This window comes from Elephantulus edwardii, unplaced genomic scaffold (assembly GCF_000299155.1).
Source record: "Elephantulus edwardii isolate Elephantulus edwardi_28Jun2011 unplaced genomic scaffold, EleEdw1.0 scaffold00291, whole genome shotgun sequence".
NCBI lineage: Eukaryota > Metazoa > Chordata > Mammalia > Macroscelidea > Macroscelididae > Elephantulus > Elephantulus edwardii.
Window position 1 is genome coordinate 428653 of NW_006400041.1, and position 17457 is coordinate 446109.

At 41.7% G+C, this 17457-nt stretch overlaps 1 protein-coding gene across 1 annotated transcript in view; it reads left to right on the plus strand.

Annotated features, from left to right (window-relative positions):
* Nucleotides 1-17457, plus strand: part of NCAPH (non-SMC condensin I complex, subunit H) — a 40512-nt gene that overhangs the window by 17658 nt on the left and 5397 nt on the right. Inside the window, exons 9-14 of the mRNA XM_006900696.1 lie at nucleotides 5190-5338; nucleotides 8231-8337; nucleotides 10337-10459; nucleotides 14647-14757; nucleotides 16075-16260; nucleotides 16906-17022. Of these exons, the coding sequence (XP_006900758.1) occupies nucleotides 5190-5338; nucleotides 8231-8337; nucleotides 10337-10459; nucleotides 14647-14757; nucleotides 16075-16260; nucleotides 16906-17022 (793 nt within the window). The remainder of the gene's footprint in view (nucleotides 1-5189; nucleotides 5339-8230; nucleotides 8338-10336; nucleotides 10460-14646; nucleotides 14758-16074; nucleotides 16261-16905; nucleotides 17023-17457) is intronic.

The following is a 17457-nucleotide window of genomic DNA, read 5'->3' on the forward strand; positions in this document are numbered from 1 at the left end:
TGGCGAGGTTGTGGAGAAACTGGAACCCTTATTCACTGTTGGTGGGAGTGTAAAATGGTGCAACCACTCAAAAAGTTGCACATAGAGATACCATTTAACCCAGCAATTCCACTACAGGGAATATACCCTAAAGAGACCATAACTGACATCCAAGGAGATATATGCACACCCATGTTTATTGTAGCTTTGTTCGCAATAGCAAGGAGTTGGAAACAGCCTAAGTGCCCATCAACAAACCAATGGATAGAGAAGCTGTGGTATATTCACACAATGGGATACTACACTGCTTTGAAAAACAAGGAACTCATGAATTATTATACAAAATGGGTGACCCTGGAGGACGTTATGCTGAGTGAAGTATTTCAGTCACAAAAGGACAAATGCTGCATGGTGCCACTGTTGTGGAATGGGACTGACATCAGGGTTGGGGTAATACTGAGACAAACTGGATAAATTATGTATACTGCATTTAAACAGATGAGGGAGTGAACAGTTTAAAAGCGATGTATGAGGGGAGCTTTGGTGGCCTAGTGGCAAGGAGCTGCAACTACAATCCCAGAGGCGCATGGTTCGAATCCACCAGATGCTCTGCCGGGGAAGGAGGGACAATCTCCTCCTGTACCAGTCAAATCTGATTTGACGGTACACTCACACACACACAAAATAATAAAAAAAAATTTTTTTAAAAAGCGATATATGATAGGGCATTATGGTTTCACAAGAGTCCAGGATTAAGGTTGCATAGTGGAGTGTACTTGGGGATGTGGGGGGAGGGTGCGGGGGGATTGATACCAATGAAAAAAATTTTCTTTTACTTTTCAAAGAGAGTAGCGAACTGGGGGGGAAGGGTGGGCAGGGAGAATAGTGCAACAGTGAATGAATGGAAATAAAAAATCTCTGTAAATGTTCATTAAAATGAGTAACATAAAAAAAAATAAGATGGATTGATTCCGTGACGGGTAATGGGGGTAGGTGTGTCAGAGATAACAAGATTGGCACAGAATAGAGAAGGGTTTAGAGCTCTTGTACATAGTCGCTGTGAGTCACAGGTAACTCAACATGGCATACAACAGCAACAACTCCTGTGCTTCTAACAGTAGCTTTGCAAGCCTGAGATTTGGGACAGCCAATAAGATGTATTGACACAGTGACTGCAGCAGAGGGTTCAAGTGTGTCAGAGATGGTGAGAATGGTCAAGGATAGGCACGGTTCACGTCTTTTCATAGTGTTGCTATGAGTTGTACTTAACAGCACCTAACAACAACATTTGCCTATGGGAAACAATTTGGTTGATACTGTTTCTTCAGATCCAGGTAGAAATCTGAGGAGGAGAAGATGGCTAAATATTGGCACCTCAAGGCAGAATTTGTCTATCCAGGACCTTTCTCATTGCATGGTTTGGTCTCTGCTCCCACCCATCTTCTAGAACATGAGAAAGGGGAGGTGGCCCGCAGGCCAGCCAGTGCAAGGGGAGGCCGGCAGGTGGAATGAGCTTTTCTGGTATTTTCAGGTGACAGTGAAGAGCTTTCACTTTTCCTAAACAGTGAAGTGATGTTTGAGACACATGACAACAGAGAACAGTGCCACTTCTGTTTTGGTTTTGCAGATTTCTTTTGATTATTTTGAAGAAGTTTCTTTCTCCTATCACAGCCAACACAATTAGGGGTCGGAGCTGTGTGTTTTAGTCTATAGACTTTTGTCTGCACTTAAACTCCCTCCTCTGGGCTCTTGGCATCATCCTGGCCATTTGCTGGCAGCTCAGTGTATGTGTGAACTGAGCAACACCTGCCCCTCCTAGTGGTATGTAGTAAAGAGATAAGATAAGATTCATACCCTTGGGGTCTTTGTTTTCTCATCCATTTAAAGAGATTGGGACTAGACATTTACTGTGCCCTTTATTATTCGGATTTTGTGCCAGATACTGTGTGTTCTTTCATTTGTTGTTGTTATGTGCCATCGAGTCGCTTGCGATTCATAGCAACCCTATGTACAACATCCCTAAACTCTGCTCTGTCCTGTGCCAATCGCACTGTCTCTGACACTCTAATCACAATTACCCCAGTCACTGAATCAATCCACCTCATAGAGGGCCTTCCCTCCTGTGCTGTCCCCCCATCCTCCCAAGCATGATGTCCTTCTCTAAGTACCGGTCTCTCCTTACAACATGTCCAAAGTATGTTAGACGAAGCCTCAAAATCCTTGCCTCCAAGGAGCCACCCTGTTTAACCCTTTCCAGGATGAATCTGTTTGTTTTCCTAGCAGTCCATGGTACTCTCAATACTCTTCTCCAGCACCACAGATCAAAGGCATCAATTCTCCTTCTATCCTCCTTGGTCATTGTCCAACTCTCTGATACATAATAAGTGATAGCATAACAAGTGATTGCGTTATGCAGATGACACAACCCTGCTTGCTGAAACTGAGGAGGACCTGAAGCACCTACTGCAGAGGGTCTAGGACTGCAGTCTCCAATATGGATTGAGGCTCAATGTCAAGAAGGCAAAGATTCTCACCACTGGACCAATTGGCAGCATCAGGATGAATGGTGAAGAGATTATTAGCTTTAGTTTGCTTGGCTCCATAGTCAACACTCTTGGCACCAGTAGCCAGGAAATTAAAAGGCGCATTGCCGTGGGGAAGTCTGCTGTTAGGGACCTCTCCAAAGTACTGAAGAGCAGTGGTGTCTCTCTGGAGACTAAGGTGCATCTGATACAGGCCATGGTCTTTGCTATCACTTGTTATGCATCAGAGAGTTCTTTCATATAGTTTATAAAATATGTAAAATATAATTACTGGATTCTTGGAAAGTCCTGTAATTAGACACTGTTGTTTCATTTTCCAAATGAGGAAACAAACTGAATAAGGTTAGTGGAAGTGTGTAGAGGCCGCTCAGCACTTTAACTGGCCTGGCGTGCTGAGTAGGTTGTGGACTTGCGGCCCCACCCTGACTAGTCAACAAGAGTCTTGAAGCTAAAGTCAGGCACGCTCATTACTAATTTTTAAAATTTTCCTGGATGACTCCAGCTCACTCTGGTAGTGGTGGTTCATAGATAAGGCTGTCTTGATTCTGTAAAGTTTTACAGTCTTGGAAACTCTAAACAGCAGTTCTGCTCTGTCTACTCATCTGTAAAATATTCAAGGTCAGTACCATGGCAGTGAGATTTGGCTCTTAATTAAGGTGACGTGGGAAAAACACAGGTTTTATAAATACAGGTGTGATGTAAGCGGCTGTGGTAACAGTGTTTTAGCACATACCTACAGCATTAAAAGTGGCACGCTGTATGTGTGCGTTATGCAGCACCTGATGACGTGCTGTATGTCTCAGCAGCTGTATGTGCTGCTCCTGCAGCCATGTAGCTCTCTCTGTGTTTTCCAGCCAATCCCTCTGTGGTGCAGGGCTTGCCTGTAGGACATGCTCTGTGCACGCATGAACATGGAGGTGTTCTGCTGTGTGCTGGGTGGTGTGATCTGAAATTAAGTTAATGTGCAAAATTGCAGGAGCATCTTGTGATTGGGAAGTGAAGCGTTCCCCTTGAAGGGGTTATGGACATGTGATGGAGGGGCAGCTTGAGTCCGCGGGGTGGTGTTGGACTACCTGTCCTACAGCATCGTGGCTTGAAGGAGGGTTTGAGTGGCTAGGATTGAAGCCTCCAGAGCCTGGGTCACAGCTTTGCCTGTTGCTTCCCAGTAATTTCCATCTAATAACCAAAACTTCTTTTGCATCAAAGTTTACAAATCATACTGGTTTTTTTCATTCGATCTTTCATAGACATTTTCATGTAGTATTAACGATAATTATTGAGTGGAATTTATTACAATGTCTACTCAGATCCCTGGGTGTTTTTATATACATATATTTCACTTCACCTAGTTTTTCTGTTTAAGTTTTACTCCCCTCTCCATCCCTTCTTATTCCTGTTAATCCTCAAGATTGATTCCGTATGAAAACTTGGCTTTTTGCATTAGGGTTTTTTTTAATTGAGGTTTTAATGAAAGTTCATAGAGAACATGGATTTCTATTCATTCATTGTTGCACATTTTTCTCCCTGCTTACCCCTTCCCGAAGTTCACTTTTCTCATTGAAAAAAAAAATTATTTCATTGTTATACAATTCCCCACCAACCCCCGAGTCCATTTTACTATGTAGCACTTACTCTTGACTGTTGTCATGCAAATAATACCTAATCATATATTCCATTTAAGCATTTCTCTCCCTCATCCATTTCAATTCAGTGTACATTGTTTACCCCCTCTTTTCTTAGTTTCTCCCCAACCCTGATGTCAGTCCTGTTTTATAACAGTGGCATTATGTATTATTTGTCCTTTTGTGCCTGAGATATTTCATTCAGCATAATGTCCTCCAGGTTCACCCATTTTGTATTTCGTGAGTTCAGTGCTGCATTGTATTCATTGTGTGAATATACCACAACTTCTCCATCCATTTGTTTGTGTTGGTTTTTTTCACAAGGATGCTAATAAAATCTTTACTATTCCATGCGAACAAATGTAAATATTTTGATCTCAGACTTATCTTAGCACACGCATACATATCCATCATTTTGTTTTTCCTAGAGAATTAGGTCCCACGGATAGTTTAGAGCTTGTCTTTGCTTCTACTGGCCCTTCAGAAAATTTAATGACTGGTACAGATTCTCATCTCCCCATAACATTTTAAAAATGTAGTTTATACTCCTTTGCCAATGACTACTTGAAGCTTTTTTCTCCTCCAAGTATGCCCACAACTGACTTTAATGGTGTGCTGTAATATGCGCATATTTGTGTTGTCATAAAATTTAAGTCAGGAAGGTACTTTGAAAAGTGGGAAATAAGGGAGTCCCAGTAGTAAAAGTTGAGCTGTGGGCGACAGTCCACAGGGAGGAGGGGGTCTCAGTAGTGACATGGATGTGTGATTGATAGTCCACAGGAAGTTGCACTGTCCTCTCTGGTCATCTGACTGTGTCAGTGGCTTGGTGAGAGGAAGATGGGCCTCTACAAATCCACTGGAGGGTCAGCTGTGGATCCATTCTGACTCGGTAGTAATGAGTGAGTGAGTGAGTGAGTGAGTGAGTGAGTGAGTGAGTGAGTGAAGTATTGGACTTATTTTGAGATATGTTGCTTGTTTGTAGAAAATCTCAAACTACTGCATAAGCTGTATGTATGTAAACATTTTGATTTCATGTCTGTTACAGGGAAGATCTCATTCCCCTCGGAGATGGAGACATTAGGACCATGTGTCCTCTTCTGTCCATGAAACCTGGAGAATATTCCTACTTCAGTCCCCGCACCATGTCCATGTGGGCTGGCCCAGAGCATTGGCACTTTAGACCTCGACGCAAACGTATGTATTCCTAGGTGGAATGGGAAGAGATCAGATAGGTGACTAGCTTGTTAGCATTTCAGCCAGGGAAGGGGAAGGGGAAGGCCATTTACTGTACTGTTTTACCATCTGATGAGCTGAAGAAAACTCCAGGGGAGGCAGCCTCTTGGTTGGGTGGTCAGTTGACCTGGCCTGAGATGAAGGGTCAAGTAAGATGGAGTCTTCAGGGTGGGGAGTGCAAGTACCTGGTGTTAGGAGAGTGGGGCCATGTCGTGTACTGCTCAGTATTTCCATGATCTCAAACAGGGATGTAAGTGGAAATGACCAGGCTTTGGAGGGCCCTCCTGCATTCCTGTACAAGGATGTGCTCTGCACATCTCTGAGGGCAAGGCCAACAGTCCTTGGTGGTTTTTTTTTGTTTTTTTTTTTTTTTATTATTATTAGTTTTATGTGTACTGTCAAATCAGATCTGACTGGTACAGGAGAGATTGCCCCCTCCTTCTCCAGCAGAGCATCTGGTGGATTTGAACCACATACCTCTGGGATTGAAGTGCAGCATCTTGGGTGGTGGTTTTTAAAAAAATATTTTAATGCTTATTTGTTTTCATTCACATTGTGTTTCTTACAGTCATTTCTGTACATTGTGTATTTTTTCTTTTTTTACACACCATAGGTCTTATGTATTTCTTGAAAACATGGGTGCTTCAAAGCGAAACGCGTTCCGTGGAAAGTGATCAGATTGTGACCTAATTTTAAACTTGATATGGTAGCATATCAGTTAGCTTGACATAATGTGATGCGATGAATGGAGGTCCGTTATGTGTCCTGCAGTGCTGTGTACGGCTCCTTAGAGGTCCAGCTAGGCTCTTCCAGTTCTCCTTGGTCTGTTGTTATGTGACCTGTTTTCATGTGTGGCTCCTTAGAGGCCCAGCTTGGCTCTGCTCCAGTGCTTTCTCTTGGATTTGTACCTCATTTTATTGCCAGTTTTCATTAAATTCCACTGAGAAATGGGACAGTTCTGCTTTTGTTTCTTGGCCAGGAACCTCTTGATCCTTAAAGTCTATGAGAAGACATAGTGAAGACAAAACAGGGCCACACAAAGCAAGATGGAGAAGGAAAGCTATACATTGTATCTTAAAAAATTAGTCATCATTGATCTGTGCCCACTACTATTTTTTTAGATCCTGGATCGTTCTTAATTCCTTTACCCCTCTCCACCCACCAAACTCTGTGACCCTATGATTTCCTCCCATCTTCCAAGCTCAGCTCTCTCTCTCTGCACCCTTCCCTTCCCTCTTTGGATATCCATAAACATCTTACTAGTTCACTCAGCATAATGCTCTCTAGCCTCTCCTATGTTATATAGGATTTTTCAAAATTATTGCTTCTGAGTGCTACATAGTATTTCATCATGTAAATGTACCAGTTTCTCAATCCGTTCATTTGTTGATGGATATTTGGGGCTGTTTCCATGTCCTTGCTTTTGTGAATAACGCTGCTATAAACATTGGTGTACAAATTTCAGTTTGTGTCTCAGTTCTAATTTCCTTGGAGTATATTCCTAACTGTGGAATAGGTGGGTCATATGGAATCACTGTATTCTCCTTTTTGAGGATGTACCAAACTGCCTTTCAGAGTGGTTGTACCATCTTACAATCCCATCAGCAGTGCATAAGAGTTCCAATCTCTCCACATCCTTTCCAGCATTTATTATTTGCTGTTCTGTTAAACTTTGCCCCTGCTACTGTGGTAAGATGGTATCTCACTGTGGTTTTGATTTGCATTCTCTTAGTGCCAGGGATTTTGAACATTATTTCACGTGTCTGTTGGCCATCCAAATATCTTCCTTTTCCCAAGATCTTCCCATGTCCTTTGCCCATTTTGTAATTGTGTTATCAGTCTTTTTCTTATAGAGGCCCTGTAGGATTCTGTAAACTTTAGTCATGAGACCTGGTCTGAGATGTTATTGCCGAATGTTTTTTTCCCAGACAGTGAGTTTTCTTTTCACCCTACTGAGAAATTTTTGATACGCACAGGGACTTAATCTTCAGAAGGTCTTATTCATGGATGTTATCAACAGTCTGTGTTTTGCATTCTCCCTTTGAAAGGAAGTGAAAAGATTGAAATTAAAATAGTCCCTATAGTTCTCAGCTGAATTAAACTTAAGTTTCTATAGTTCTCAGCTAAGTTAATTTTTAAAGCCCCACACCCAGGTATCCAGGGCAACAGTATTTCAAGAATAGCTAGCAGAAAGGCAGAACAAATAAGCTCAACTGATAACCCATGTGCCTTTGTTTCCCGACTGATAACCAATGTATCTTGTGCTTTTCCACTGCCCTGGAGTTTGAACTCACTGTATACTTAAGAATTTATGACACCACTCTATGGTTAAAGATCTATCTAACTGCTACATGTGCTACGTGACTGCCGCAAGTGCTACGTGCAACAATGCTGTGTAAACCCTGAGCGAACACTGAACCAATGAATTCAAATTGTGCTTTCATCACCCAATGAGAAGCTGATACTCAGTTGTATCCCCCTAAAGTGTATAAAAAAAACCAACTTTGTCTGCTCTCGGTCGGTTCCTTTATCTCTTGCCAGAGATAAGAGTCGGCCGGAGCTCGGCAATAAACCTCTTATCTCTTGCTGTTGCATCAAGCCGGTGTCTTGGAGTCTTGGGTCTTCGCCGTCCACTCGGGACAGAACAGGACCAGCGGTTTGGGGGTCCTTCAGAAGAACTTAATTAGCATAGTTTTTAAAAATTGTTTAAGTGAAAACAAATTACAGGTCTGAGACATACATGATTTAATGCACAGGTATAGATGTGGTTGTGTGATTGATAAAGTTTTGTGAGATGAGCAAATACTTTAAGCCACAGAAGGGACCATACTGACATCTGTGTTCATTCTACAGAAGATGCTACCTCTCAGTCAGAGAATAGAAAGAAGAATACAAAGAAGGATTTTGAAATCAACTTTGAAGATGATACTGACTTTGATGCATATTTTCATAAAACAAAGGTCTGTCCTGCATTCATTAACATTTGTGCTCTCTTGTTACACTTTTCTTCCACATTCAGATTTTGTTTTTCAAACTTCATTGTAAATTTAACTAAAACAACTGATTTCACTCTCCCATATTCTCTAAATACATTGAGAAATAGTCACAAATGCCATTTCAGAATCAAACCAAGTTTATCTTAAGGGGAATCATGTTTAACAGAATTTTAATGTAGAGCTCCAGGACCTTGGATCTCACTAGTGACTGACCATTGTAGCTGGCTTTCTGTGCCTGGCAGCCCTATGTGTCAGGGTAGTCATGCTCTGGAGGAGCTGCAGGACCAGTTTTTCTGAACTCAATTATCTGGACTTGCTTTTTTTTCCCCTTCATAATTTCCTTCTTCCTGAAATTCTCTACTGAACTCTTTTTTTAAAAAAAATTTCTTTTATGTTAGTGTGCTTACAAAGTTCATATACATTGTTTCACACTATCCTTCATTCACATTGTGTTTCATGCCATCATACCCATTCATTATATTTTATACAATTCATCAACCTTGAACAATACCCACCATTGCCCTGTCTTTCCAGATCCCCGCCCGATTTTTCTTAATTCCTTTATGCTCCTCTCCTTCCAACCATCAGTTTGTGCAATCCTATGATTTCCCCCTTCCCATCCTCACTCCTCTGCTCTTAACCTCCCCCTTTGCATCTTCATACATGTTTTATTAGTTATCTATTTCTATAATAATGGTCTCATACAGTATTTATCCTTATGGGACTGAGTAGTTCACGCAGCATAATAGTCTCCAGTCCCTCCTAAGTTGGGTAGTAGTAACTTTTGAAATCATTGCTCCTGTGCTGCATAGTATTCCATTGTGTGAATGTACCACAGTTTCTCAGTCCATTCCATTGTGGTTGGACTTTTGGGCTTTTTCATGTTCTTTTTTTTTCTTTCAGTTTTATTATTTGTGTGTGTGTGTGTGTGTGTACCGTCAAATCGGATCTGACTGGTACAGGAGGAGATTGCCCCTCCTTCTCCAGTGGACCATCTGGTGGATTGAAACTGCGTACCTCTGGAATTGCAGTGCAGCTTCTTGCCACTAGGCCACCAGAGCTCCCTTTCCATGTTCTTATGATAGTGAATAATGCTGCTGTGAACATTGGTGCACAGATCTCGGTTTATGTCTCAGTCCTGATTCGCTCAGGGTATGTTTCCTAGAAGTGGAATAGCTGGGCCCTATCGTGGGCTTGGTGTTGTTTTTTTTTTTTGTTTATTAATTTTCTACTAGTTTATTTACGAATTTTGAACACATTGTTTTCAAGAACAAATTCTTTCAAATTCCCTCACTGCCCCATCCATCAAATTGTGATTAATCCCCTCCCTCCCCCTGCACATCCTCATCCCTCTACTTCCAACCTCTCCCACCCCTCTTGGATCCTTATACTCAGTCTACAATAATGGTTTTATATAGTATTTATCCTTTTTGCACTGAGTTAATTTACTCAGCATAATGCTCTCCAGTCCCTCTCAAGTTAGATAGTGATTTACAAAATCATTGCTCCTGCATGCTGCATAGTATTCCATTGTGTGAATGGACCATAGTTTCTCAATCCATTTGTTTGTGGTTGGACATTTCGGCTGTTTCCATGCTCTTGTTGATGGTGAATAATGCTGCTATGAACATTGGTGTACAAATCTCAGTTTGTGCCTCAGTTTTTGTTTACTTAGGGTATATTCCAAGTAGTGGAATAGCTGGGTCATATGGAATTTCTGTGTTCAACTTTTTAAGGAAGCGCCAAACTGCTTTCCAGAATTGGTGGGCTTGCTTTTAAAGTGTTTCTGTGTAGATTTGAACCTCACTCTCCTAGTTAGTAGGTGAGTATGATAATAGCCAGCTGTTTGTGCTAGTGCTGCTCAAACTCTTCTCAGTTGCCTTTAAAAATGAGAAAAGAAAAAAAAAATTCTTTGACTGTTCTTTTTAAAGATATCTCAAAGTGACTTTCTCTTTTTTAACAGGCTGCCACTGTTCTGACCAGGAGCACCTTGGAGAACCAGAATTGGAGAGCTACCACTCTTCCTACAGATTTCCATTATGAAATTGATAACCTCATTCAGTTGTATCTTAAACCAGGTGTCAGGGTGAGGTGCTGTTTAGCTCCCCTTCACCCCTGTTATTTCCAGACTTGTTTTTTAGTGTATTGTGGTAATGCTTAGTGACCCCGCAGGACTAAGTATAGTATGTCCACAGTGTTTCCTAGGGCTCATTTTTATGGGAGCTGATCACCAGTTATGGGCAGATTGGAACTTCTGACCTTTTGATTAGCATTCAGGCACGTAACCATTACACCAGCAGGACTCCTGCTTATGGTATAGGGAAGGTGTCCCATATGACTGCCAGGCAGTGCCTTTGAGGGAAAGAAGAGCCTGAAGGAGGGGATGTGTTGGTCATGGGAAGATAAATTCAGAAGGTTTTGGGTTTTGACTTGCTTTTAATAATTTTTTGCATCCTGTCCCTTTATTGACATTGTGAGCTCTGGTGACATAGTCCATAGAGAATTGCACTGCTAACTTAAAGACAGCTCCTCCTGCTGGTTCGAGTCCACCAGCAGCTCCATGGGAGAATGATGGGTAGTCTCCTGTGTGGTTTACAGCCTCTGAAGACAAGACCTGCTCGGGGTCGGCTGTGAACCAACTTCAGTTCAGCAGTAATTACTTTGACTTTTTTTGCCCATTAATATTGCGGATCCACTGGTTTGGTACTTCCCACAGAGTAGAAGAAACCTCTTCTAGTTGTGTTGGAAAAGGGTCTGGAGCAGTCCGCAGACTGACCACCAAAAGAGCAGCAAGTCTGTCTCGGAGGTGCCCCCAGGTGCCCTTTAGAGGCAAGGAGGGGCCAGTCCTTAGAGAAAGACATCATACAGGGAAAGGCGGAGGGTCTGAGAGATAGAGGAAAACTGTCAACCAGCTAGATTGACATATTTACTATTACAGTAAGCTTGAGCATCTTAGAGATACTCCAGGATACCATGTGAGGATGGCACAGGAGAGGGTAAGGTTCAGATCTGTTGTTCAAAGGGTCAGCTTGATGGTATCTAACAACAGATGCAAACCGGTGGTGACACGGAGGGTGATGTGTGTGCTGCACTCTTTGGTGACAGATATTCAACAAGTTCTTGGGCTTCTAGAATTGCTATTAGGGAGACTCTAGACCATGTACTGCTCCACTATAATGAGGCTTTATTTAACTCTGCTTTATTTGGTTGAAGCAAGTGGCAGGGTAACCGAACTAATTCCTGTTTTATTTGGATCCTGCTCATGTGCATTTGGCCTGCTGAACTCTGTGGGATCTACATATAGGCATTTTGTAGTTTCCTCTTCCTTTATTCTGCCAATTTTTTCACAGGTCTTTGTGATACATATTCATTCCCTGAATTTACTGACTTCTCATATTCTAGTTTCATTAACAAACCCTAGTAGATTTCTCCCCTCCATCAGTATTGTTAAATTAACAAAAATAATCTTAAAAACACAAAAAGATACAAAGTTGCAGCAGTAATGGGAACTGTCCCTATGATCAGTATTGTTAGATCCCAGCAGCAACTGTCTCTGTATTCTAGGTCCCTGAGGCAGGAAAGCAGCCAGGCTGAAGGAGGATGATAGAACAGGAATGAAGCCCTGTGACATTACATGTTGAAGCTACTTCTTTCTCTGGTCACAGGCCACCCTCCAGCCCTGTTGATGCTGTTAGATGCCCTTGAATTGGTCAACCAAGTGGAGTAAAAGGGGTCTGGCTTTGCACCCTGCACCATACCATCCCTAGGATCAATTGTATCAGGCTACTATGATCCATAGGGTTTTTACTTGTGGAGTTTTGGAAGTGGATTCCTGTCCTTTCTTCCTGTTCTCTTCATCTGAAAGATCCTACTGAAACCTATATAGCTTTATATCAACTTGCAGTCCTCTGACAGATGGGTGATGACTGGGCATGAGGAACCAGTTTGTAATTCCACCATTGAACCACCAGTTTTTCTTACGCACTTGTTAACATTTCAGTTATGTGGCCTGGGTAGTAATTTGCCAATTCAAATGTGATCAAGGTAGGAAAAAAGTCACAGGGGCATTGCACTCCTGGAGCTGGGGCTTTGGTTAATCTTTCCCTTCCCGTAATGTTTTACAAAGGAAAGCACAGCTTCAGATTATCCATAGGAATGAATTTCCCTATGTGTCATTGGACGGCCTGGCAGCAGAAGCCAGAGATCTCACATTATTTCAGCAGAGCTAGGACAGTGATGATTAAACACTGTAGCTTGTACTATACGTATTAACCACATGTGCAGTTCAGTAACTTGATGAAACATGAGAAGGACCCTGTAGACTTTTGGGAAACATTTTCTTACAGAATGTGATCACGGGAGAGTATTCTAAAACGAGAACTTTAAAAATTGTGGTATGCATGTATATATGTGTATATATATATATCTTTTAAATAATAAATGCTCATCCAGTATTATTTTTTATTTATTTTAACAAAAACTTTGTGAGAGTTTTTCAGGAAGAGGTTGTTTTTCAGAGTATAAAGTTCGTCAGCATATTTCATAAACTGTACAAACCTCCCACCTTGCTTCCCTCCCTCATCAGAGTCACACACCTCAGGTAAAACTACTATTCTGAAGGTCTGCATATATTTTTAAGATCCATAGTCAGTGGGCATTCCCAAAGAGGAAGCAAACGTGTCCTTTAAAAGGACACAAAATGAGGTCAAGAACTCATGGCTAGAATTTCTGGGAGAAGAGCTAGAATGTTCTCTTTACCTACCACCATGAGACAGATAATGTGCAAATTAAGGAACTTTCCTGCCAAAATTGGTCAAGCAACACATTGACTTCTCAGAAATCTATAGTCAGGGATTTCCAGCTGTTTTTCATTTTTGCTAAGACCTGTTGCTGTGAAGTCAGTTCCAGCCCACAGTAGAACGGCCTGCAGGGTTCACAGGGCTGTACCCTTTTAGAAACGACTGCCATACCCTTTGCCCTCAGAGGCTCTGGTAGGTTTGGACTTTTCAGTTAGCAGCTGGATGTTCAACCACTGTACCACCAGAGTTCCTTAATTTTAATAAAGGAACCAGTTTTCAAATTCAAGCTATATTCAGAAGAGTTCATAGAGTAAGGGTTATCATTGCTGATGTCAGATATATCTTGACTGAAAGCAGAGAGATACCAGAAAGATGCTTAATTATGTTTTATGTTCAGGCAGAACATGGGAACAAAGCATGGTTTAAAGTCAGGAAAGGTGTGTATAGAGGTGAATATCCTTTCTGTATACCTCTTCAGTCTCTATGCTGATCAAATCATTTGAAAAGCTGGACTATGTGAAGAGTATGGCATTAGAGTCACAATAACCTACATTATGCAGATGACACACCTTGCTTGCAGAAAGTGAAGAGGACTTGAAGCACTTTCTGCTGAAGGTCGAAAACTGCAACCTTTTTTATGGACTACATCTCAGTATCAAGAAAACAAAAATCCTTACCACTAGACTAGTATACAACATCAGTGATTTTATTTTACTTGAATCTACGGTCAACATCCATGGTAACAGCAGTCAAGAAATTAGAAGATTCCCCAAGTATCGCTGGGGAAATCTACTGTCAAGGATCTTTCCAAAATGCTAAAGAGCAGGGGTATCCACTTAAATACTAGAATATGCTTAATTCAAGCCATGGTCTTTTCAGTTACTTTCTGTGCATGTGGAAGTTGGACAGTGATAAAGAGAAGAATTGATGCTCTTGAGTTGTGGTGTTGGAGAAGAACAAACATGACTGTCTTGGAAGAAATGTAACCAGAATGCTTCTTAGAGGCAAGGATGGTGAAAGTTTTATCACGTACTTGGGGCATATAGGAACCAGTCCTTAGGACAGGACACCATGCTGGGAAAGATGGAGGGTCAGAGAAAGAGAGGAAGACCCTCAACAAAATTGACACAGTGACTCTATGGGCTCAAACATATTAGTGATCTTGAGGATGGCCCAAGATGTCACTCTGGATCCTGGTCACCTTGATGGCACCTACGAACAACAGTTTTTCCAGTGCAGTTGTGTGTAGCAGCCCTTGTTGCTATCTGGGTAGGAAGGAGCTGCTCTGGCCTAGATGAGCGGAGGGTCTGTTTCCATTACCTTCACTTACCCAGGAGAGCTGTGTAGCTGAAAAGCTGACCCTGTTCATTCTGAATGTCTGTAATCTTATGGAAGGAATCTCTTTACCCAGCTTAGGTCAGTAGCTGTTTTTCTAGAAATTGCTTTCTAAACCTGTTTTTTTCTTCTGTTTTAGTTACTTAAAAAATCCCAGGAACAGAAGGCAGGAAGTGAGCGGTATGAAGAAATTGACGATTATGATTACAACAACCCTAACGACACATCCAACTATTGTCCTGGCTTACAGGTGAGAGATGCAGATGTGTCTAGCAGGTGGGCCCTGCTCTCCTGTTCCCTTCGCTGCTTTCCCTGTAGGACACTCTGAATTGGGGAGTTTTCTGGATACTGGGTCTGTACTGCCTTAGGCATCCAGAAACAGAACAGAGCTGGGGTGAAGGCCCTGACTTTGGCCTGACTTGCCTCAAGCCTTATATTCATGAAATGAAATGACATGCCCAAGTACATCAGTCAGCTTTTAGGTGGATAGAGCCTTTAGCTTATGAAAAGTGTTTTACCTTCTTTGTTTGGGGTTTCAAAAGTACATAAAATAGTCTTCCTATTCTTAGAAGCTATTATTTTATCTAGGGAGATAGAACATAGACACGTGAAGGTGATGTGGTAATGGGTACTGGATCTGTGGGGTAGCTCCTCTTTAGGAGACCAGGCTCAGCTGTGATGTTGACTTTCACATAATGAACCTTCACTATCGACTGCTTATCTTACAAGGAGAATAGACGCCATAATGTTGAGAGCCATGAGCCTAGATATGAGATAGCAAATACAAGTAACGGAGAGTATTAGGCTGCATGAGTGTCCCTGCACCTGCAGAAGGAGTAACAGAGGGGAGAAGTATTAGGCTACATGAGTGTCCCTGTACATGGAGAAGGAGTAACAGAGGGGAGAAGTACTAGTCTACATGAGTGTCCCTGCACCTGGAGAAGACTGTCTCCACTGTCCTGTCTTATTTGCAAGTAGTAGGCTGTTCTGTTTTAATGACAGTACTTCAACTTTACCTTGTAGATAGGGAGCCGAAAATTTATTAGCAAATAATTACAGAACTAGTAATAATTTGTAATTATTGGTAACAAATGGTCTCATCTGGGGAACTTGTGGAGGAGCTCCTTGGCCACCTCCTGAGCATCTGTGTCTTCGTCCAGTGCTGGGTGGCAGTGGCTTGCTCATGACTTCCCCAGGGAGTGCCTACACTGCTGCTGGTCTTCGGGCTGCCCTTGGTGGAGCACTGTCCACAAAGTCCCTGAAGCCACTGAGGAGCTCATTCAGTGGTTCCTCTGCTTCTTCTTTTGGTAGCAAATCCTAAACTGGTCAAATCCAAAAGGAACACTATGGTAGTTATAGGCTAAGTTCTTCCAGCTAGAGAGCTCAGTGTGGATGAAGAGATCCACCCAGCTTCAGTTCGCTTAGAACGATAACTAGAGGCAGCTAAAACTCTTCCTAAGCTTGAGTCACTTGAACTGTCAGGATGCTTGCTCTTGTCATGTAGAGGACATTTTAAGCTGTCTTGATTGTTTTCTGCCCAACTTTAAAGAGCTGTTTGCTTGTCTAGGCTGCTGACAGTGATTATGAAGAGCCAGATGATTTATTTGTGGGGTCATCTGGGGCCTTTGACCTTACACTTGATTCTTGCCGCCCCTCTAAAACACCACAAGAGAATAATGATGCTTCTGAAGAAATGCAAGGAATAGACATCATGACTTACGGAGAATCAAATCTGGTGGCTGAGCCTCAGAAGGTATGGATGGAGCGGGCAAAGGTGGCTTCATTCACTTCATTGTTTCATCTCCTATATGAAAGTCATGTTAGACTCTGCTTGGTTTTTCTTCTTCTCAAGTTTGACCTGTGACTGAGTCTTAAACTGCACTGTGAAGAATGAGTTGATGCTCTGAAACTGACCATCTCTTCAAAGACCTTGATAAGACATGACTAGGGTGGGACCCATTATAAGTAAAATGCAAATAAACACTGTAGGCAGAAAAGACACATTTACACAGCTCAGGAAAGCAACTGTTTTATTTTAGAGAATCTTAGTTTCTTTTTGTGTTACATTTGCTTGCATTAAGCATCTGCAAAAAACCCCCCAAACGGCATTTTCTAAAGCAAATGATGATGGGGTTGGGGTTTTCATACATGTATTTGACTTTATTATCTCTTACATGGAAGCTCTAGGTCAGTCTTAATAAAAATTATACTTGCTGAAATAGGAATTGGATTTGAGAAGGAGAATTCTGTTCTCCTATATAATAGGAGAGCTTTCTAACTCCTTTCTTTAAACTGGCTTCCTTTGGACTCCAGTTTTTTACATTAAGTGATGTGATAGAACCTAATACATGAATTAGCTTTTCTCCTGCTTAGTTTACTTTGTCATAACCAATTTCAGGTAAATAAATTTGAAATTCATTATGCAAAGACTGCCAAAAAGATGGACATGAAGAAGCTGAAGCAGAGCATGTGGGGTTTCCTGACGGAGCTCTCAAAGAAGCCCGCAGAGGCACAGGTACCATGGCTTCCAGCATGCGGGCACTGGGGTGGCTGGTTGCTTAAGAATTTTAGGATGTCTTGGTTTGGTCAATAGTGTGGATATAAGTAGCACTCAGCCAACTCTGAGGAAGCTGGCAAGCCTCTGAAAGTATGGGAATGCACAGGTGACCCAGCAGTTGACACAAATGGGAAGTTATTCAGCTTTGCAGCTAATAAGGAACAAATTAACGCATCTTTACACTGATTTAAAGGAACAGTAATTTTAGCAGTTAGTTTGTTTTTCAGTTCTGAGGTTCAGGGAAAAATTGGAGTACATACTTAATATTGGGAGCAGCTTAAATTGGTACATGATCACTTAGAAAAATTAGAACTACAATTTGGTACCAACATGATGTTCTGCCCTTTAATAATTCCAAATTGAGGGATATTTTCTTTCTTTTTTTTTTTTTTT